This window comes from Gymnogyps californianus, chromosome 13, assembly GCF_018139145.2.
Source record: "Gymnogyps californianus isolate 813 chromosome 13, ASM1813914v2, whole genome shotgun sequence".
NCBI classification, from domain to species: Eukaryota; Metazoa; Chordata; class Aves; order Accipitriformes; family Cathartidae; genus Gymnogyps; species Gymnogyps californianus.
The window spans coordinates 6,463,782-6,486,739 of record NC_059483.1 but is presented as its reverse complement, the minus strand read 5'-3'; the positions used below and the strand labels follow the sequence as shown (position 1 = coordinate 6,486,739).

The 22,958-nt window shown below is 41.6% G+C and overlaps 1 protein-coding gene across 1 annotated transcript; it reads right to left on the bottom strand.

Moving 5' to 3' along the window:
• Positions 1 to 43: 43 nt before the first annotated feature.
• EOGT (EGF domain specific O-linked N-acetylglucosamine transferase) lies at positions 44 to 21,515 on the bottom strand. Its single transcript, XM_050904727.1, has 17 exons — positions 21,483 to 21,515; positions 20,861 to 20,907; positions 19,833 to 20,057; positions 18,762 to 18,862; positions 18,117 to 18,225; positions 17,931 to 18,025; positions 16,670 to 16,774; positions 15,410 to 15,516; positions 13,708 to 13,811; positions 11,014 to 11,106; positions 10,189 to 10,260; positions 9,564 to 9,650; positions 8,341 to 8,409; positions 6,969 to 7,030; positions 5,175 to 5,294; positions 3,639 to 3,741; positions 44 to 3,260 (listed from the first exon to the last, which is right to left on the bottom strand). Exons 3-17 carry the CDS (start codon positions 20,040 to 20,042, stop codon positions 3,114 to 3,116), a joined length of 1,584 nt encoding a protein of 527 aa, XP_050760684.1. The 5' UTR covers positions 20,043 to 20,057; positions 20,861 to 20,907; positions 21,483 to 21,515; the 3' UTR covers positions 44 to 3,113.
• Positions 21,516 to 22,958: the final 1,443 nt, after the last annotated feature.

Here is a 22,958-nt window from a genome sequence, read left to right as displayed (position 1 = left end):
AATACATCTTGAAGACTTCTGAAGTAAAAGGAAAGACACCATGTGCATCCATAAATTATTTTTTATTTCAAATCCAGCTCTCAGTTTACATTGTACATGAAACACAGGCAATCCTGTAAGCATTCAGGATTGGCAACGTTCATTAAGTCCCAAAACTAAATTCATCACGCTGATGCCAATGTGCCAGTTAAACACAGACTCTAAACTTCAGTAAACCAGAGAGACAAAAAAAAAAAATCCAAAGTAGCAAGGAACAAGATTCCTATAGTCTGTTAGGAAAATATAATCCAGACCTATACTCTGCCTAAAGAACAAGTGGCCCAAAAGTCTCATGGATTCCCTCAAATTCCAATTTCCAGGCAGACTGAGACAGCCCAGACCCTCTTTAAGAAAGTCACCAGCCAGATCTTTGCTGTTGTCCAAACTCTCTCAGGATTTATTGGCAAAATCCCATTAATGCAACCGAACCTCTTTCTGCTGCCAAGATAATTTTGCGACTATTTGTAAAGCTAATCAACCAAAACAGTATTTTCGTCCCAGTAATATTAAGCCATAAAGGCTGAACGGTATGTTGGCCATCAACTGTCAACGCTGCACTCAAGTTTGCTGAAACTGGTGAATGTTGGCAGTATATTTTGCCCTTGGATTAAGTCCCCACAGCCTCTCCTCCACGCATTCAGGCATATGTTCGACCACTTGTTTTAGTGAGTCCTAACATAGCTTGAAAGAGAAGCTCCTCATTAGCTGCTTCTGTACAGATTCAAGCACATGCCTGCTTTCACACCCCGGCTTCAACAGCATCATCTGCAGCACAGAAAGTTAAACATACGCCAATGTTTTCCACAAACTGATCTTAAAATGCCTGGCAACAAAGCCATCAGCGCAAGATGACGGTGTTATTCCCAGATAAATAAATCTGAACATCAGTTTGGACCGCAGAACATCAGGTTGTCATGGCAGGAAAAAGCAGAGACACATGACTCTATGCAATTAACAGTATTTAAAACATTTGCCTCAAACCTGGCAAACTATGACCAAAATTTTACACTTTTTTTTTAATTAAAAAGCTTTTTATTAAAAAAATTATCAAATATCTGTGCATAGTTCATAGTTAAACGTCTTCTTTATTTTGAGTTGGTTTCATTCGAACTCAGACATTTTACTGACTTACGTTTTATACATTTTTTTTCTTTAAAAATCCCACAAGGTAAAAAAACCACACACACACACACAAGTAGAGGAAATTGTATTTCTCAAGGGCTTTTTTTTTTTCCCCTCATGTCAAGAAGTGCAATTTTGCTTCTATGGTTCTTTAAAGTAAAATAGTATTATCCGTCAGTAAAACAACACACTACACTAAGAATTGCACCAGATACACGAGATTCCGTAAGGTATCGGCTATATCTAGCTTTTCCTATGCACTGCTTAAGGTCATGCGAGATCTATATGAAAATTATGCTTACAGTAACTCATCTTTACCAGTATAGGCAGGTCAGTAAATGTACCTACACTCTGTGAAATTGCCTATGACTGTTGGAGAATGGAAGTCAATAATATCTACAATTATACCAGTGAAATGTTTACATTTACTGTAACTGTCTTGCTTTCGCATACAAATGTATGCTCTGAGACTGTATGATTATACTGCAAGTCTATCATGGGAATACATTCTCAAAAAAAATCCATAATTTAACATAGAAGTCTGTTTTTTATCTCACTGAACTTGATTCTTCCACACATCCTTCTGGCCCCACTTAAGACAACAGAAGTACTCCCTTTTTTTCCCCCCACTAGCACCAACGTATCAGCTCCAGAGGGAATTTTATAAAGAGCTCGGCTTTGGCTTAATATGTCTTTCACTGAAAACAGTGAACTATGCTACTGGCTTTGGAAGGATTTTCAAACGTTTTCTAGATTGACTCTTCGACATTTTGAGAAAACAAGAATATTACTAGATTAGGCTTTTAATGGCTCCAAGAACAAGGTTCCTCATGACTTCATTTCCTTTCAGCTGCAGCTGAAAGACACCCTATACATCTTATCATTTGTCATAAAAACTAGAAGGCCATCCCCTTTAGCATCCTCAAAAAGACTCAAGTTTTATTCCAATTTGCTCATTTTTTCCATTACAGAGTGCTGTTTTACGTGAAGAAGTAGGAAACACCCAGATTACCTGATGTTTTAAGTATTCACTTAGGAAAAGATTTACCTGCTTAGAGATAGAAGACTGACGAAACCTACTGAGCAGACCTGTTATATTTTAGCATTTAAAACCAGAGGGAGAAGAGTCAAAGTTTATATTTAAATGCAAAAACGTAAGACGTACTGCTCTCTAACTTGAAAATGTTTCTAAACTTGAAATAGAAGTCTGCAGTATCTGTTGTACCAAACAACAGAAGTTAAAGCTTGCTTAACCACTTCATTCTTACAACCACTATTATACAAAGGAAGATCTTCAAACCTAGAAACAACAGAGGGACAAGCACAGCAATGACACGGATGGTGACGGAAAGGAACTAACCAGCCATCCTGGAACCACTGCGTCACGTAACTTGACTGCAAATGACATACTGGGCAGCGTCTTACAATAGGAAAGCAATTCCTATTCAGATTTTTACTTACAGGTACAGGACTGTAGTATAAAAGCATCTAGCTTCTTAACAAGAGGAACCGAGGAGCTCTGACAGGCCTAGTTCATTCCCAGAGAGACTATCCTGAGAAACCAAGCTGTAACACTCTCCATCCTCTAGCATTTCCTCACATAATAGTAGGCATAAATTATTACAAGATTAGTATCTACCCCAGAAAATCTTACATGAAATGGATGGACATATCTTTGTATAAAGACAAGTATTTCAGAATTTGGAATGCAAAAATACAGTGCAAAACCCAAAAAGAGTTCTGAAAAATAGTTTTTACATATCAAAACCTCCCAGAATTGAAGAGAGGGATTATAAAGATAAGGTATGGTGCGAAGAAGTGGTCTGACAAGTTAATAATGGGTTATTTCCCTCGTAGAGGTTTACACGTTTCACACCAGCATTTTGCTTTATGTTGTTACAGTATTTTTACGGAGCATTATTTAAAAATAATATTTTAGTCAGAAGTCTAATTTAGAATTCATCATGTTTTACCCTAAATGGCCACTTGGAATGCTGTGAAACATGATTTGCAGCCAGAAGCACCAAGTACATAAATTCTTCCACATCAAAGGAGTAGTTTGTAAATTTTGGATGTTCTCCCAGCGTTGGGTGGTGTCCCTAGAAAAACGAAATCAGGCCTTTTAGACAGAAAAAAAATTCAGTACATCTTCCATTCAAAAAGCAAGAAAAAAACCCTGAGCATCTGCCATTTTAATTTATTATGTCCGATCCACTGATCCGCTCTGAGGCAAAAGAGTCAAAGTAACTGTGTAACAGCAATGCTATGGATGGCTTGGATCAATGGCCAATTAATTTCATTTCTCTTCTTCCCTCAGCCATTAATATCAAATGATTTCTTACTCACAACAGGGAAGTTAATTTGGTCTAAAGAATGAAAACCATATTTCAAGTATCAGAACATAGATAGGTAGAACAAGCTAACCTTTAAATGCTTCAAGTTGTAGCACCTACCCTTCCAGCAGTGGCCATCATTACCTGATCTTGAGGGAATACTTTATTCCTTTTTCGCCAAGTGATGTAGTGGATGCCTCTCAGCCTTGCCAAATCCAGGTAACAACGTTCATCTTCACAATTGTATCTAGGGGCAGGCAGAAAAATCATATTTACCTACAGAGATTGTGCTGAAGTTTACCAGGGTGAAACAGGAAAAAAAAAAAACAAACCTTCAGGCCAAAATGTTTGTTGTTCAGTCCTAAGGCTCCGAAACCATGGACAAATTCTACTCCATTGAAAACAACAAGGGCTACCATCTGTTCTTAAGATGTGGCCTAGGAGGCAGTTTGAGGCACATCTGCATGTCAGGCATGTCCCTGCCCAGCTGCAGCAGCTCTTGGGCATGGGTTTCTGAACTCATCTGGAGACTGGACAAAACGCTCTCAAGCCAAGATTATGCTGCACAGCACCAGCTCCACAACCTTCCCACAGCAGAGGCCTTAAGCAGAATTTCCCACAAGGGAGAATTCAGTGCTCTTCTCAGAAGCGTGCAGCATTTTTGTTCAGTTCTATAGAACTGGAGCGTCTATTAACAACCATACTTTGCAACAAAATTTGGCCACAAAAATGATCAGAGGGATGGAACACCTCTCCTATGAAGAAAGGCTGAGAGAGTTGGGGTTGTTCAGCCTGGAGAAGAGAAGGCTCCAGGGAGACCTTATAGCAGCCTCTCAATACTTAAAGGGGGCTTATAAGAAAGATGAGGACAAACTTTTTAGTAAAGCCTGTTGCAATAGGACAAGGAGTAATGGTTTTAAACTGAAAGAGAGTAGATTCAGACTAGATATAAGGAAGAAATTTTTTATGGCGAGGATGGTGAAACACTGGAACAGGTTGCCCAGAAAGGTTGTAGATGCCCCATCCCTGGAAACATTCAAGGTCAGGTTGGACGGGGCTCTGAGCAACCTGATCTAGTTGAAGATGTCCCTGCTCATCGCAGGGGGGTTGGACTAGATGACCTTTACAGGTCCCGTCCAACCCAAACTATTCTATGAAAATATGTTTAAAAGGAAGCTACTAGAGAAATTTAGGTAAAACAGAATGACACTCAGCTAAGCTTGGCCAGCAAGCTGGTGCTCGTGTCCTGAGCATAGAAAGGAGTATATAAATAACCTTCAGGGGAATCTTTAACACCCTGGACATGCATCTTACGTAATCAATTCACCTGCATCACCAAAATACCATTAAATCTCAGACTCACCAGGCAGAATCTGACCAGTGAGGCTTTCTCTTTTTTTGCCATTTTCCCCAAGCAGTTGTTGACCAGGCTGCGTTTTATTTATACCACAGCATCTTAAGAAATCACAGGCTAAACCTGTATGATATAGTTACACACATATTTTATAATGAAAGCTTCCTCACTTTCGATTCCCAGAAGAGACTGCCAAAAATTAAGTCTAGACGACGATGCAAGACATTCATAGTCAACTACTAGCAAGGGAAAGTGCTTCATTAACACGTATGAACAGACATTAGCAGTTGTGGTATAAGAGGGGAAAGAGAGGGAAACAGACTTACAGTTCAAAAACAACAGCCCAGTCTGGTAGAAAGAGCAAATGGGTAAGTCCAGCTCCATGCATCCCAATGAATATATCAGAGTTGTGGGTAATTCTCAATTGCTCTGAAAATTCAAGTTCCCTGCAGAAAACACAACAAAAATGGTGATCTGGCATGCCTATCCATCTCAGCAAGAATTAGTTACATGTAGAAAGCGCAAAATTAACTTAAGCAAATACTGAAAGAAAGAACTGATGTTTCAAGGAACAATACTACAAATCACAAAATGCTGCAGCCAGCAATAACTCAGCATGGAATTAAAAGAAATGCAGACAGGTTTCAAAAGTTCACAAGAGTCTATTCCAAAAATCTGATTTTTTTTTTTTTTTAAACAAGTTAAAGTTTTTGTAAGTTTGGGGTTTTTTTACTTGCCTTTTAAAAAAAAAAAAAAAATTCATCACCTCCTTTAAAAAAAACCCACCATGAAGGACCTAAACTGTTTTTAATGTAATGTAGAAGTATACAATTCCCACCTAAAGGTGCACTTATCCAACCTGAACTTATGCATAGGGCATCAAGCAGAAATAAGGAGACCAGGCCTTTTTCACCTCCTGGAACTGTCACTCTCTCCTGTCCTTTGACTGTAAGCTCCAAATAAAGTATTCTCTTTAAATAACCACATGTTCCCTGAGCACACAAGGAAAGAATGGACTACAGATACTTAATTGTAAGAGAAGACAGACAACTGGAAAGGGAAATTACAACAGGCTTCTTTTGTGTACAAAAAATTCATACATTAAAAAGGAAAAGAATAACGTCCTCTCTGACCATTTGGAAGAGAGAAGGAAGAAACTGGCTTAAACCGCAACACGAAAGTTTAAACTGCTTAAACTGCTATAAGGGTAGACATCAGGGAAACTCTTCTAACTATGATGACAGCGATGCTGCAGGATAGCTGTCGAAATCTGTAATGCTGAATGGTAGCACAAACAGCTTCAACAAGCGCAGGAATTGTGGAAGTACCACTTGGTCATGCTTTCAAGTGGGACGGTCTAAATGCCCTCCCAAGGGTATCCACCCTCTTTTCTATTATTAGACTGCTCAAGTGCTTTCATTGACAGGGGAATCGGAAGCAACTCAACTTCCTCACGCTGTCTCTGCTGTGGTCAAAACTCTGATCTCTCACTGCTGCTTCAGTTTCTCACTCTTCCTGCATGATCCATTACAGCACCATTGAGTAGATGGGAGCTGCTGCCATTTGGCACGGGCATACACCACTTGGGAACTTTTTCTTCAAGCCATTTCTTACTGGCACAGTGCCTACTACATCTGGGTGCCACAAACTGATCTCAAGTGGTGTCTTCAGGGGCCACCAGAGCAGCAAATACACTGAGTTATTACTCATTACTAAACTAAGGGTCATATAAAATAAGACACTTGCATCATACAAGAGAAATCCCTGTTGACCCACAGTTACTGCAGAGCATTAGCAAATCCAAAAGCGTGATGGGAACACAGCTGTTTTTGGGAGAGGGGAGGAAACAGAAAGAAAAGTGACTTCAAAACTTGCTCATCATATAGTAGCTTTAACGTGAGCCTACTAACTCTAGAGGTTCATTCCCAAGTAGTGCATCATGGGATGGGAGTGCTTAACTAGCTCACCCACCACTTCCTCAGTAACATCCTTCCTTCCTTACCAGTTCTTGGATTTTGCAAAGGTTACGCATTGGGGCATATGCAGCTTTGCCTGCAAACAGCTTTCACCAGCCACAGGCAGCATGAGATCACACTAGTTTCTTTTACCAACTTACGTACTTGTATTTGTAGTCTACCACTTTGACCTCCAACGTTGATACTGTTTTCAAAGCATTCACAAGCTAAGGAGGAAAATAAAAAGACAATAATGTGGTGTTCTCCTTCAACTAATTCCTCCCCTGCACTCCTGATCATTTTATACACTCCTTCTCCCCACCAGGGAACTACGAGTGAGACGGAACATACTGTCACCGCCACATAAAGGAGCAGTTCCCCTCCTTTTGAGCCTTCCCACCTAAGATACATACATTATTCCTGGCAGAGCAACCCCTGGAGAGGAGACTCAGATCTCCTGCACTCTCACAGAGGCTACTGTTGACTTTCACATGCTCCAGGACCCAATCCTAAACCACTCAAACCAGCAGGAGTTTTGCCAGGAATAGTGGGAAGATGTGGTTGGATTTCCAAAAGATATTCCAATACCTAAAGAAGCAAATTGGTAGCTAGAAAGGTTTTCAAAAATACGTTACTAGGTCAGACTCCTACTCACATGAGAAGTGAAACCAGGTTAGAGCCTGGGCTTCTAACCTAAAAGGGCTTTTTGTAAGTCTCCAATTCACAGCCAGCAAAAGAGGGAGAAAGAGCCAAGTATTTTCTTTTACAGAAGTGTAGTAAAGATAGGATTAACTTCTCCCTTTCTGTCATGTGCTCATTACCAGAAAACACACTACATGTAGCAGTGTAGGCACGCACTGTGGACAGCGTAGCAGATAAGGCACCAATCTAGCCATCTGTGCTCTGTCTATTCTACCACTGAGCTATTGCATCAAACAAGCCTCAGTTTCTCCCTACATAAGGTGGGGATGATAATGCCAATTCATTTTTGTCAGGCACGAACAGCTAAGAATGAAGATAGCTATGGAATCATTATCATTTTACCACATGAGAAGCTACACCGTAAGTCCACTAAGTTGCATGATTCAAAAATGTGAATCAATAAGAAAATTCATTAAGTTTTGAATGCACATACTCAGATACAATAGCTTATGCATTTTAATCTGCAAGCGTAACAAAGGTTTTTGTTAGAGTCTTCAACACTGGGGACGCTAGAAATAAAAGATATAATCTGAAAGTGAAATAATTTACTTTTATGAGAAGCTCTGCAGTGTCTGTTTGTTAAGAGGAAATACTTTTAGTATTACATCTGTTGTCTTCCGCTGGATATTTAAAAAGGGCAGCAAGGTTCAGTGTCTGGTGTACAGAAATGGAGTCTGGCTAGAAGACATATTAGAAGACATTAATATTAGCACTGAACATATTTGTCCGAGATTTGTCAGCAGATAGATGTCTTGGCTGTACCTGAAAAAAAATCAATTCAATCAGCAAAATTTAACTTCTGATAAACGTGTTTTCAAAATAAAAAGGACCACACCTCATTCTGGTTTAATATTTTCCGGTAATCTGTACTGCGTGCAAGTATTGTGACTCGAATTTTCCCATCCTAAAAAGAAAGAAGCAGCAGTGTATTAGCTATGAGGCAGACCTCACCAAAAAAACCCCAAACACTTCCATATTTACTTTTGGCACTTATTTGAGCAACTAAATATGTTCCTTCCCCATGTAACAGATGATGTAACCACCTTAAAATTCACATCATATTTTCCAACAAATTAAAAGTGTCAAAAACTCTGTGAAAGTCTGACTATTAACAAAGAATAAAACATTTTCTGAAAGATTTATTTTATTCAGTACAAAAGAGCCTTTGTATTACACATTATATGGCAGTTTTTGAAAGCAGGAAAGCAGCTTTCAGGATGGCTTGTGCACAAGATCCTTGGAAAAAAATATTTTACTTCTATAACAGTTCCTCCTTTTGCCTCTTTAAATTAATTGGACTCACAGGGGTAAGTGTTCCAAGTGAAATAAAGAGATTTAACTGCATGACTCCCATTAGTGTCAGCAGGAGAAGCATAACTAAATGCCTGTGCAGTGCTTTGAATGTGTGCCCCTCAGCGATAATATGTAGGCTACTCTCGAGCAAATACTTCAAGAAGCCCAGAACTGCCGTATCCATCAATGCAGCCATTGCAACAATTTGCAAAAACTACCAGTGTGTACAACAGAGAAGCCCCGGGCCAGGCAGATGGTACCAGGCAGGGATCAGAAAGGACCAGATTCAATCATTCCTCCTCTGATCTGAGCTCAGCCATAACTATGAGGATCGATAAAGAGCAAGCTTACTGCACTGCTCTGTGGGATCCCCTCTGCTGGACCCAAGGACAGCACCTTGTCAGCCTGCTACAGAAGAGACCAGGTACCATGTGTCTTGCTTAACTAGGAAAGACACAAAAGGCCTTGAGCACAGAGAACGGAGATGAGGAAGAGATCCTAGGGTTGGAAGGAGGATGTTCTAAAGTCTGTCCTCTGTCCTACGGGAACAGGACATGAGGGCAACTTTCACAAACATACACAAATGTTTGCTGAAGGCCTTTATAGAACAGGCTGACTTATTGGAAAAAAAATCCCAAGCATCACAGGAAAGGACAAAAAGTGCACGATATGCCCTTATTCCCCACTGGGTGCAGCTTGCTAATGCTGTTTCTCTGGTAAGAGCCATCAGCTCCATATTACAACTTTATTGTTCAGTTATCATACCTTGGGTCCTTCTTGTGTGATATTTAATCTGTGTAACACATGCTGAGAAAATGCTCTAAATAGCCCTGTGCCGTGACAGCCAGAGATCTGAAATTAAAAAAGCAATTGTTAATACAAAAAGTTATTTTGCTCAGAAGATCTCTCTTTGTGATCAGTTTTTTGCCATTCTTGTGGAACAAAAGCCTAGTATCATGCACTGCACTAAACATGTCACTATTCACTGCAACACAAGTGGCACTTTCATTTAGAAAGAAATATAACGCTCTCTACAGTGTTGCAGCCTGAATGCATGAGCTAATACCCTCAGGAAAGTCTGTCAGTGTACAAGCTCTTGTGCTCTGCAAAAATACCAGTAAGTTCACAGTCTCCTTCCATTAAAGAGGAATAATATGCATCTCATGAGCTGTGACATAGGAGATTGCACACAACCAGTTACTATCAACCAGCTAAAGTAACTTCAAAATCCTAATCTTTAGGGAAGATCACTTCATTTGGAGTTGCGTAGACCTTCAACGCAGTACATTTCATGGTAACTCAGCTAGATATTTGAGAGATTCATTAGCTCAGATTTTGTACTGTCACACACACATCTAGTCAACACAGTGGATGGATAAAAAGGACTCACCAATGGTGTGTTATAAAACAAGCCATACCGCATTCGAGGCAGTAATGAGAAGACTGCTTCTTTAAAGCATACCTGCAAAGGAAGATCACAAGAAATTACACTGCACTGCTACCTTCCGCTGGCACATTCCGTGCTCATTCAGTGGGATCACTGCTTATAATGAGCTAGCAATTACATGCTCCTGTCAAGAACATCCTCACTTCCTTGACTGTGCAAATGAATAGAACAAAGACAATGCTGATCCCAAAAGAGCTCTCACTTAGGATGCTACAGATGCAAGTGTGGGAAGAGGTAAAAAAAAAAAACACCCTCAAAACAGAACAAACATGAACTAAATAGAAGAAAAACAGTTAGAGAGTTTAAGACAGGCTTTAAGGGATTTAAGAGACTAAAATGAGCTCTGAATGAATGGGTACACTTTTTGGTGGGAGTAAAAATTTTTTTAATGATAAGCAGCAGGTATACTAACAGTTTCTAGGGTAAGATAAACACCTCAGTAGGAATCAGAAGACTTAGAGAGACAGTGCCATTTGAAAACCCTTAACTTCAGTAGTGGGTCCTGCAGAAGGGAAACCAATACATAAATATCACCTCTCAGAAGACACAGAAGTTAGGTCCATCTACATAAAGCACAGACATGCCACAGAATTAGGTTACAGCTCTGTCTCCTGTTTGTAAGGTAGAATACTCACATTACGCAAATTAAACATGCAAGGAAAGTATTAATGCTTTCCTCTGAAACACCCATATCCACAAGCGGCTTGAGAAGCTGTCATATTTGCTACTTAGTGACTATGAATTAAAACAAAACATAAAATTCCATACCCTTTTAGAGTCAAAGGTTTTCAAGTGTATTATTTCATAGTCAGTAAATGCCTTCCATGTCTCACTGAACAGGTCACCATAGCCATATGAGCTCTAGGAGGAAAGGAAAAAACACAAGGGCATAATGATTACATAAATGCATATAAAAACTCTCTTCATGATTTACAAGTTCTATATACGAGTTTTAACATACAGTTAATACGTACATCAGCACCATGGGACCTAAGACAGCCTAGCACAGAACACAGACATTACAGAACGCCGAACCCTGCGTTTACAATGGCAGTTAACTTACATTACCTGTCAGGTACTTAATTTTTAATAAAATAGTTCTATAAGTTAGCAATCTAGACAAGTTCCTCGGAAAGTCTAATCGGCTGCTGAGTTCGGAGCAAGGAGTACCTACTACTTTCTCCAGAGACAACAGAATACAAGTTAAATTTGAAGTAACAGAAACATAGGGATGGTAGAAGGCATGAACCTCGATTTCTGAGACCAAAAAACCACCTGGGAACTCAAGTGCAGCAGTAATGTTTGAAGTAAAAAGTCACAACAAGCCTGTTTCACATTTGCGTCTGTTTTGGGATCGTCACCTGTATCACAAATTGAAGGCAATGATCTGATTTGATGGAAGAAACAGCCAGGAAACTATGTTTTGCATTACTTCTATAAGCTACCAAGAAATTTCTCTACAAGGCAGTATATAACTTCCCCCTTTGCGGCAATGCTCTGTGGAACCTTTTAAGAACCATGTACTCCCTACAACATTGGCCTAGCAGCAGGGGCTCTTGCCTTCAAATTTGTAACATTTCCTACACATCTGAGGGCTAAGAGTCACCATCTCTTGCTCTTCAAATGCAATTAAATATGACCTCAGTAGCCCTGGTGCAGGTTCTTGCTTAAAGCTTCCTTTCAACTCTGGAGCTGGTTCAGGCTGCTTGGAAAGTTATGTGGAAACATTCTCAACAAGAAATTTGAAAATAAGACTACAAATGACCACAGAAGGGAGCAGACATCTAGTAAAATGTAAGAGAATCTAAAGGGTGCCAGATTTCCTTCACTTGAAGAGATGCTTCCTTCCCCTTCTTCTGCCATTAAGTTTTAATTAGTTTTACAATCCATACTACTTTCTGGCCACCTGTATTACAAGAACTGCTCTTCCAGATTAGAAGTACAGAACTGATCTTCAAAGCTGAAAGTACTACTTTCTAACCCTATCTGCTCTCCTTAAAAGCGCTTTATAAACATTGCTTTCCTGCATTTGCAGAGACAGTCTGCAAATCAACACCCAGTAGATTTCCTAGTCATTTTCTGCTTTGTTTAACCTACATCTAAGGGCATTACTGTTTAATAAGAACAGTGCACTGATTCTACAGTAGCTAGAAAGTATGGCCAAATCTAATTACATCAAGGAAAAAAAAAAAAGAGAATGAATAATAAGCTCAAGTCCATCTTTCGATCAGCATAGACAGTTCATCAGCAGTTAGTTGGTGCCATCATCTGGTTGTACATGATAATGAACTCAAGCAGACTGAGCAGTTAAGACTCATTTAAAATGATAGTACTGTGACAGTACTTACTTTGAACGGTACATTTGAAAGAGTTATTTGATTCAACAATGCGATATAAGACAAAGAAGTGCTTTTCAAAGTAATTTACAATGCTGTCTGACATCTGATCTTTTCAGAAAGCCATCAGAGCTGGATTAACAGGTCCCAGTATAACATCTAGAGAGCTTGCTTATCTGGCAGGTGCACTTATTTTAGCTTTCAAAATGTGAGAGAACTAGAAAAAAGGGTCTCTTCTAGCCAAAGAGGTTTCTCATTAAATAGCAAGCAGGGGATATTTGCAGTTCTCTATTGAATATTAGTTGTCCTAGCAGGAAATACTCAGAAAGAAAACACAGTATTTTACGAGAACAAGACAGGCGTGGGACAATATCATAGTCAAATTGTGTTATTTCTGGACCTGATTATACACGTTATCTGGCATATTACAAATTGCCTAGTTTTTCGTTGTTTAGCTTAACACTCTCCTACACAACTTAAATACTGGCCAGTAAAACTAACATTACTCTTAAACACAGTCATGGTTTCAACTCAGCAGTACAGCAAAAATAGCCCCACTGAAAAACTTGTTTTGTATGTCATCGTGGCATTGTAAGAGGTGATTGAGAGAAGTAACTGCAAGAAGGCTACTTAAAGGAATTAAGTATTACATCTTGTTTTGATATATAGGATTCCATTTAGTTGTTTTCTTCATTACAGGCTGCACATTACTGATTTAGAAAGATGCAAGGCTGCATTTCTTTTTAAATATAGAAGAAACAGTTTTGAGTAAATCTACTTCAATATTCTCAAAGAAAAAAGTCTACAGAAACAGCATGAAATGGTGAAATGCCACATATTAGAAATGCAGATCATGTTATTTTTGAGGTCACACCAAAAAAAAGGCATAATTATGTACTAGCAAAAGATGAGCTACGGAGTAGTGTTCAAACAGCACATGGTTTATTGTAGAAAATCTGTTCCCTAGCTATTGTTCATGCACCTGTATTAACAGGATCCAAAAACTTATCAGTTCTACATGGCTAAGCCGGCAAGAAAGCTAAGGGTTGGCTACTAAAAGCTTCAGAGTCTCTATAAAGCAGAAATATAACCCATTACAAATACGTTAAAAGCACAGCAGACTTACAGTGTCCCACATGACTATGTTGACATCAGTACTGAAGGAATTATTGATATGTTGTGTAATATAAAGATTGACGAAATCACAGAAGTGATGGTACATATTCACACCTGAGAAAGAAAGAATTGTTAGCAAAATACTGCATTACTCACTCCACTTTTTATTGGTTCATACATTTTTTCCTTAGTAGTACCCTGCATTTTACATTAGTCTTCCCCTGCTTCTGACTGAATGCTTCTTATACATCCTAAAAAGGCAAACCTTTAAAGGTAAGGAATCAAGGTAAGAAATCTGAAGTAAAACGTGGTTTTAAAAAGTTCAGAGAAATTAGAAGAGCAGCCAAAAGACAGCATAAGAAAAAGATAAGTCTCATGTGCTATTTCTCATTACAGTCTGCAGCTGCTTTCTGAATTATATGAAAGCAACTACCGCTTTAACAATAGCTAGTTAGACATACAGGAAACATTAAAAACAGGCCTTCGGCACTGATCTTAGTTCTGCTTTATTAGGCTTAAGGGAAGCTCTGTCTGCAGGACTACAAGACAGAACTTGTATTTGCACACAATCCAAAGCCCAAGTAATTCCTCAGGTTTTTTCTCAGAGCTTTCTTGTTCATTCTTGGTTTCTTAAGCTAATACCTTGAGACCATGGCGCATAAAAAACTACCATGAAACAAAGGAGGTACCATAGTCCAGTTTCCTTGCTAGTGAAGACCAGACCCCAGTTTTGGAACCATGTGCACACAGCCCTTGTTTTTAAGCTTCTGACCAAAACCAGCTGCCATGATGGGAACTAGTGCCGGGCTTCCTATACTGCTCAAACAGCAATTTTCCCTCGCCTCCCCTAAAACAAAGGCGCTGGACAAAATTGCCTCCTGAGCCACAGCTAGACCACCCTGCTCAAAGGTACAAACTGACAGTACAGCAACTCTTCCACGGTAACTGTTCAGGGGCCCACAACAACTTTGCTTAAAATATAAGATACTGGCCTGCAGGGGAAGAGGGGTAATTCAGTTTACAGTTGCAGTGTGTCACAGGGTCAGAACACAGCAGACAACTATCCAGTTTAAACCATAGCTTACCCCACAGCAGCTTGTTTGTATGTCTACATCCTGAACACCCTTTTTCATTAACATTTGCCTGCAAAATATGCTGCATGAACAAAAAGGTTGGTGAACTTCAAAAAAGGTCAGATACCACTGGCTGACTCCTAAAGGTGCTTGGGCGCTGCCCCTCTTGAATATCACTTCCTCTTCCATATCATTCAATACACATAGAATCCTCAATTACTGAACACACACTACAAGACGCGTACACTCACATCTTGTGATTCATGGTATGAAATCTGTCATTCAGAAACACAGTCAAAATCAAAACTCTGTACAGAAGGGTCTTTGGCACAAAGCCAAAGACTGTCAAAACACAGTCAAGAGAATGACTGTGCAAGACAAGCAGCAGGAAATTTTTCTGATTTTTTTTTTTTTTTAAATCATCTGTGGGAAAATGTAAGATTTTTAAATTTAAGTTTCCAAGTTCATCAATGGAACTACAGAAAAAAAGGAATGAAACAGTCATATCATTTTTCAAAAATAAAAATATATTACAAGTGAACTTGACAATCACAAAGGCATAATGTAGATGGACAAGTTGGATATGGGCTCTTCTTACTGCAGTACTGCAGGATAAAAAAAACTAAGGATACCAATTACCTGCATCTAATTTCATGAAGTATGTTGGCTTTTCAATAACAACGTCACACTTCTCATCTTCTAGGGGCCTGAAGTTTAATGCAGTAAATGTCTGGAGTTCTGCAAACCTACAAAGATTCAATCACACAGAACATGCTTTGTCATTAACACACTTAAACAAATGTACTTCATACATCTAAGATTTAGCAACTGTTCATCCAGTCTATTTGATTTAACAGGACTGCTGAAAACTGATAGAGTCTGACAATTAAAATGATTTGAAATTGTAATGGAAGGTTCTTCAGGTTATGAGCTTCAAGAGGTTAAACACCGCCTTTGATCTCAGGAGTGAACAGCATCTTTGATCTACAAATCAAGGCGGTAGAGATGTAACAAAGAGCCTTAGAGCCTAGATCTGTGGGTCTATCCAACTTGATCTGCATTGCCAAAGACGCTTCAGCAAGATCTTCGTGCTTTGGTCAGAATAATGAATGTAGATGCAACATTTATTATTCCTGGATCTAAACAAGGATGAGCAGTTGAGATGACAATAGCAGGTAGAGAAGAAAAGTCTTTTCCTCCTCTGCAGCTATTCTTAACTGAAATTGACCATCAATGCAAAATGAGAAAAAAAAAAAAATGAAAACATGAGAAAAGCATAAAAATGAATTCTTATATGGACCTTAACGGCTCCAATTCCTTCGTGTTTCATCAATTAACTGGCAAGGCAGCTTTGAAGAGCTAACATGCAACCCGTGATACTTAACCAGCTACCACAAAACACCCTCTGCACTTCCTACTCAGCCTGTAGACTGTTGCCCATTTCACATTCCAAGCACAGGCTCCCTGGGAACACCATATGAATATATATCCAGATCAGGCGTTGTATTGGCCCCAACATCACCAAGGACTGTGTGAACTAAGACACAAGTGCAAACTTCAAGGCATTTCACAACAAAACAATTGTCTCCTTCTATAGGCAGATTAGGCATAGAACCAGCATCTTGTCCAGAAAACACCTGAAGGTTAGAACTTCAAATTACAAGACATTTTCAGATCTTTTGCTGCTGTAAATTAGGCAGGACACAATTACACATAGTATAGTTCAGCACATTCCACGTAGATGTAATTACCAGAGGTATCTAATATGAACTCTCAAATTGACCTTAGAAACCATTTCCTCAGTATGAAATCCCCTACACGCAGCTGCTAATGCCAATGAAAAAAATAAAAAAGAATTAGTAAGTGAACTTGGAAGCAGCCTTGAGAAGTGATTCTTACCAAGACTGCAGAGGGCTCTTGCGTTGACCTTCAGCCAAAAATGCTTGAACGTCAAGGGTGCAATGACCTCCAATTTCTCCCTTCTGGAAAAAGTCTTCTTTGAATCTAATGCAAATTAGTAAAAGTCTATCAGCTTTTGTGCAACAGTGCTACAAAGTGCTCTGCAATGTCGATTACATACTCAAGCCAGTGCTAGTTAGTCTCAATTCAGCAAGGTACTTCATACATATTTAAATCCTGAGTATTTTCTTCAGCATAAGCCAAGCATTTCCCACAATTCCCAAATAAAGGTAGTGGTGTCCTTGGAGTTCTACACATCAATTTAGAGAACAGCACTAATCCACCCAGAATGTTATTAGGAATCATTTTCAGATACCCAAATGAGTAATTTAATTAGATTTTGCTACATGATTACTTACAGGAGCATCATTAGTTGGGTTTTTTGTTTGTTTGTTTGTAATAACAATTTCTCACTGAAATTCACCTCAGATTTCACAACCCAGTTAGTAACCCAAGAATTTTATAGAACATACGAAGAGTGAGGTGCAAGAACAGGTTTCAGGAAATCAAACTGCCAACTAAAAGCATTGTCTAAATTAGCTTTTAGGATAGGCTGAGAAGATGACAAAACCCATTCTGAAGAGTATCAGTGTCACAGTCACGAACCAGCTCTTTTCAAGTCATGTGCCCAAGACACTGACTTCAAAGATAAGGCAGAAGGAAAAACAGGTGATCCCAGCATTAGTGGTATGTTTTTTTTACCCAGTTTTCCAATATGTAGCATTTTAATTTGGGACGTGGGAGATCCAGGTTCAGATCTCTCTTCAGTCTCACTGTATCTAAAAATGCAATTCCTGGTTCTGGTATAAAGGCACCTAGCATAGGAAAGGTCTTCTCGGTGCCTCATACAAAAACAATTCTACCTTGTGCATCACCTGATCAAGAAAGGATGTGACTGAAGACACAGAAAGGATGTGACTAAAGACACAGAAAAACCTTCCTCTCTCCCATCAGAAGGGAGGATTTCAACCACCCATCATTATGCCATAAAACTGAGAGCTTAGGTTTTTAAACAACCTGTACTGCTGACAGCAGCAGCAGATAGCAATCAAGAGGTGTAGATCTCAACAGAATTTCAGCAACAAGTCTCTGATCAGCAGTAAAGCCCACGGCAACAAGCACACCAGCTTTCTTAAACAAATTCTGAAGTCCTTTTCCCTGCCACCCCTTGGTTTTACTATAACATAAGCACGTCAGAGACCTGTCGTGGTTTCTCTTTACAGTTCGTAAATCAATGTACAAGTTTGTCGCTCTGCAATGCTGAAGGTACTGAGAACAGGTCAGAGATGAATCTCCCTGTTAAGAAAAGAACAAGTAGGATTTCATCAATAACAAAAATCATGTTTAAAAACAAGTGAAAAGTATCATATCTATCAGAAATACCTACTGTTGCTGCAGGCTTACAATGGGTTTTCATTTCATTGAGCCTCTCTCGAATGTAACCAAAGTCAGCTTGTTTCCAGAATATCTGTTGGGCTGTCTCAATGTCGCTTGCCCTGATGTATGAAGGAGAGGAAAAAAATCAAGGTCCGTTGCTCAATTCTAGTAATAACTTTAACAGATTACTTTTTTCCCACTGAAAGTGGAACAGAAGAGCCAGCTAGTTACTTTATTGACATTTAAGGTGCAAAACAGGAAGCAACTTATCAGCTGCATGTAAGTGAAAACATCAATGACAATTTAAAGCTATTCTCCTGTAAAAGGGTATAAATTTTTTTTAACATTTTTTCCTCTGTTTTTAAAGCTAAGAAAGGAAATCCAGAGTTATTTTAGGAATCTGAATTCAAGGCTAAATCAGAATAATGAAAACATTGTGGCAGGAAGCATTTCAAACAGTATTTTCTTCCTTAAAAAGTTAAATTTTTAAATCGTGTTGAAAGACGTGTTATGTATAAATACACACATATCTCCACAAAGAATCATCCTTGAAACTCTAAATATCACAATAATGTTAACTTCACAGCTAATATGAAATGAGCACTATACTCTATTTTTAACATACTATACTTTATACATTTAAAATGAAACTTACCATCCAGTTTCAACATAATCACACACTGGGTAACTGAACCTGTAGTCTGATTTGCAAGACTTCTCATAACCCCAGCAGGATTTTAGTTTCTTCAAGTATTTCTGTAACACACAGTAAATGAATCAGGTTATGCGACAGCAAAATGGGAAATGACTTAAGTTAGTTGTTAGCTTATAAACTACCTCTTGCTAATAAATCTTGCATAAAAGGCTTTCGGTTTGGTCTGTTTTCAAATGGAGTTTCAGAAAGAACACTGAGATTCTTTATGCGCAACAGAGGCTCCAAAGAGGACACACATGCACAGCAACATTATCCTTGTCTTTAATATGTCTGTTCCAGGACAACCACTTTTCCTGAGCCAGTAAGTAGGATTCCAAAATTTTCACATCACTGACAGATATAGATAAGAAAGCTAAGCTCACACAAAGCACAGTGCTCCAAGCTCCAGGCTGAGTGTACTACTGCTCCCCAGGCAAATCTAGAAGCATCAGCTTCTGCAGTGCTGTAGAAAGCCAGAGAAGGGGGAGCACAGCTCCCACCCCCAGCTCTACGAAGCAGCTCCAGCCTGAGCGACACTAGAATTGCTCCCGAGCCACAGACAGCCCGGATCCTCAGGTTCACTGCCCCTGCTTCAGGTGAATGAATTATGTGCAACCGCAGGATAAGATTAAATCAGCGTTTCATTGATTTGCCTACGCTCCTGACAGTTCCACAAAAGTACTACCGCATGCTAAAAATCACAGGCCTGGAAACTACTAACTACTTAGTTCAAACACCTTTCGCATGCGCAAGAATCATTCAGATTAAGATCATCATTTCAGCTCTGTAACAATTAAAAGAGGGGGGATAAAAATCTAGCAAAACAGTATATTAAAAATCCAGTCTTGTGACAGTATCAGATTCAGGAAGAGCCCCGTACAACTATTTCAAAAGCAACAATTCCAATTCCCAGTGGAACTGACTCACTGGCAAGGAGACCAATTGATCACCATCTCTAACTGCTATGACTCCAAGAACAAACCACCCCAACATTACATTCGAACAAACAAACAAAAAAAAAAGCAAACCTACTTTATATGGGCAATGAGAGTCCTGCTTACAGATGCCAGCGATATGCTGATTATTGTGCAGAAAGTACGGAATATGCTCATCTGGCAAGTTGATAGCTTTGTAGCCGTATAGTGGCTCTTCTGGAATGTTTTTTAATTCAGTAAGATTTTCAGCTTGGGAATTAGCCAGAATTTCTTGCAGTAGCAATCCAAATGCAAGCAACATGAACATGGCAACCTATGAGTTCTGTACTTATAAGAAAAAAAAAAAAAAAAGGCACTTAACACATCTGCACCACAGCACATTTCAAGCATACAAGACAATATTCAGCCAAAGTCAGTCATATAATCAAAGAATTTGTGCTTGTATTTCTGGAGTGGTTTCTTTTTCCTATGAGAAGTAAACGTTCACTAAGAGACCAGACTGTACAACCTCAGGATTATCTTTGAATCATTAGTCATTAAGGGTTATTACGCACTACCAACTCACAGTCAAACTAAAATGGGTGTGTTTACTTTAGCTAAATCCCCAGGGATCCTGAGAGTTCAAATGTGGAAACTAAATATAGAGCATATAATATCCAGACAGCAGGAAGAAAATGGAGAAGTATTGGGGGGAGGGGTGAGAAGAGGAGGAATTTTAGTTTAAAAATAAGTATAAAAATAATTCATTCTCCACTTTGGAAGAAACTCATCATTACCTGAAGGAAAACTATGCAGTCATAAATAAATGGTCAAACTTAAGTCTGTTTCAGGATGCTTGTTTTTAGTAGTTAGCATCATGTTATAGAAACTTTGAATACCGAGTTATATTCTTAAAATTAACTATAAGCCCACACATCTCTATGTGCTCTATAGCAGACCGGATACCTTTCTGGTAATACAACCTTCTCATCAAACACCCCTGCTTTGAACCATTAAACTTCCTGAAAAAAAAATGGATGGCCTGTATCTAAAAAAAACTTTTCTGGCATTATAATTTGCCAAAATTTGCATGCTTGCTTGCAACTGAAGCCTTTAGGAATATTCCTACAATACAAGTAGTTTTACCTGTTTGGTTTGAGGAGAACTGCTTCAGATTTCCTAAGTACACAAACCTAGTGGTGGAGGGGAGGAAAACCGAGTTAAATACGTCCTGCAGAAGGCGGCTTCCTCAGAACACAGTCCTGCTTCTCGAGAAACATTCAGAGCAATGAAAGCAGCCTTCCAACAGCCTGGGAGGGTTTCTGACCCATCGTGGGTACTCGGATCCCTGCAAGAAAGTGCTTCCCTCTCCCTGTGGCACGCACCCCGGGGCGTGGGGGGGATCTCGGGAGGATCACACCGCACCCCATCCCCAGCTCAAACCCAACGCTGCACTGCGGTGTCCGGCTCCCCCCCGTCCCCTGGGCCCTGGCTGAGGATCAGTCACTTCGGGAAGGCGCCCCACACCCAGTGCCAGGCCCGTGCTAGTGCCAAGTCCACGCGGGACCCAGCCTCTGGCCCACGCGTGTCCCACGCTGGCCAAGCCCGTGCTGGACCCAGCCCCTAGCCTGAGCTAGACCCAGCGCAGGCCCGGTGCCCGGCCCACAGCGAGCCTCGTGAGGCGCCGCTGCCCCATCCTGCCCCGCCCGAGCCGCCCCCCGCCGGCGCTCCCCCACGCCCCGAGGCCGCGGCGGGCACCGCACCTCACCTCAGCTCAGACCCGTCGGCCCCGGGGCGCCCCGCGGCCCATGGGACCGGCCGCCTCTCCCGTTACGCGCTCGCCGACGGCCTTAATCCTCATGCCGCCGCGGCAGCTGGCGGCTGGCCGGGGCGGGGGAGGAGAGCACACGGCCCGGCTCCACCACGCTCCGCGGGGGAAAGGCGGCCGCCGTGAGAGGGCTGCGCCCGCCGCCCGCCCTCAGGGCGGCACCGCCGCCGCGCCCCTCCTTCACACCCGCGGGGAGCGGAGCGGGGCGGGCGGCACCGCCACACCCCGTCCCGCAGGGCGGGGAGCAACCGCGGCCTGAGGGCTGCTGCCGCTGCCGCTGCCGCCGCCGGGGCCCGCCCCACCTGGAGGCGGCGGGAGCGCCGAGCCGCCGGGGAAGGAGGGAGGAGCGCGGCCGGGCCGGGCCGGCGGCGCCGCTCGCCGGAAACCGGGCGGCGGGGGCGCGGGTCGGCCTCCGCTGTCGCTTCTCAGCGCCCCGGCCCGGCGGCCGTCAGGTGAAGCCGTGACGGTGCCCGCCAGCGTGGCTGCGGCCGCGGCGGAGGACGCTGCGGCCGCCCGGGGCTGGGCCGTGCGGCACCTGCCCGGGGGCGGCACCTCCGCCCTGGCGCGGCCCGCAGGCCCGCGTAAGGGAAAGCGGTGCGGTAGCGGGGGCTGGCGGCGTGCCTGCCTTCTACTGCCGGAAATAAAGCGCTGCCGCCGTATCGCGCCGGGAACGGCGTTCTCACGATGCGGAGGGAAAAGGCCTTTTCCTGCCGCCGCTCAGCAGGAAGCGCAGCCTCCGGGCACCCCATTGTTTGAGGCGTCCTCCCCCCCCGGGGAGCCCCGGCCGGCCCGGCTTTCACACGGCGAGCGGGAGCCCCGACAGGGAGGAGCGGTACCGCCACCGCACCCCCGCTGCCTTCAGAAACTTTCATATTCGCAAGCGGAGAGGTTAATTAATCCCCCGCTTCGCTTGAGACGCCAGTCGGGCACACGGCATCGCTCCTGCGCTGCCTTTATTGGCAACCCACAACGTCGTTCGCAGTTTTACTCAATCCCTGCTTTGACAAGCGCCGCAGGGGTCGCAGGCGCTAACAACTCGAGTACCGTGACTCCTTCCACCGCAGGGAAGACCTCTTCTCCCCTCGTTCACGGGTGGGAAATGAGGTACGGCCGTCGGCGACAAACGCCCAGCCTGACCCAGGAACCCCGCGGGAGAACAAGGGACCGAGGCGCTGACCCCCCCCTTGGGGACACGGCGGAGTCAGCAAGCCCTTCTACTTGAATGAAGGGAATCAGTCCAAATTTCACATTATCCTTCAACCCATTACTGCAGTGCATTTGTAAATAACCCAGCCTCTCGTACCTAAATACCCACGACACCACAAGATTTTAACTGGCATTTGTTAACTCTAAATTCAAACTACATTTGATATATTCTAACTTCAGCAATATTTTCCTTTCATACCGCTAGGTTCA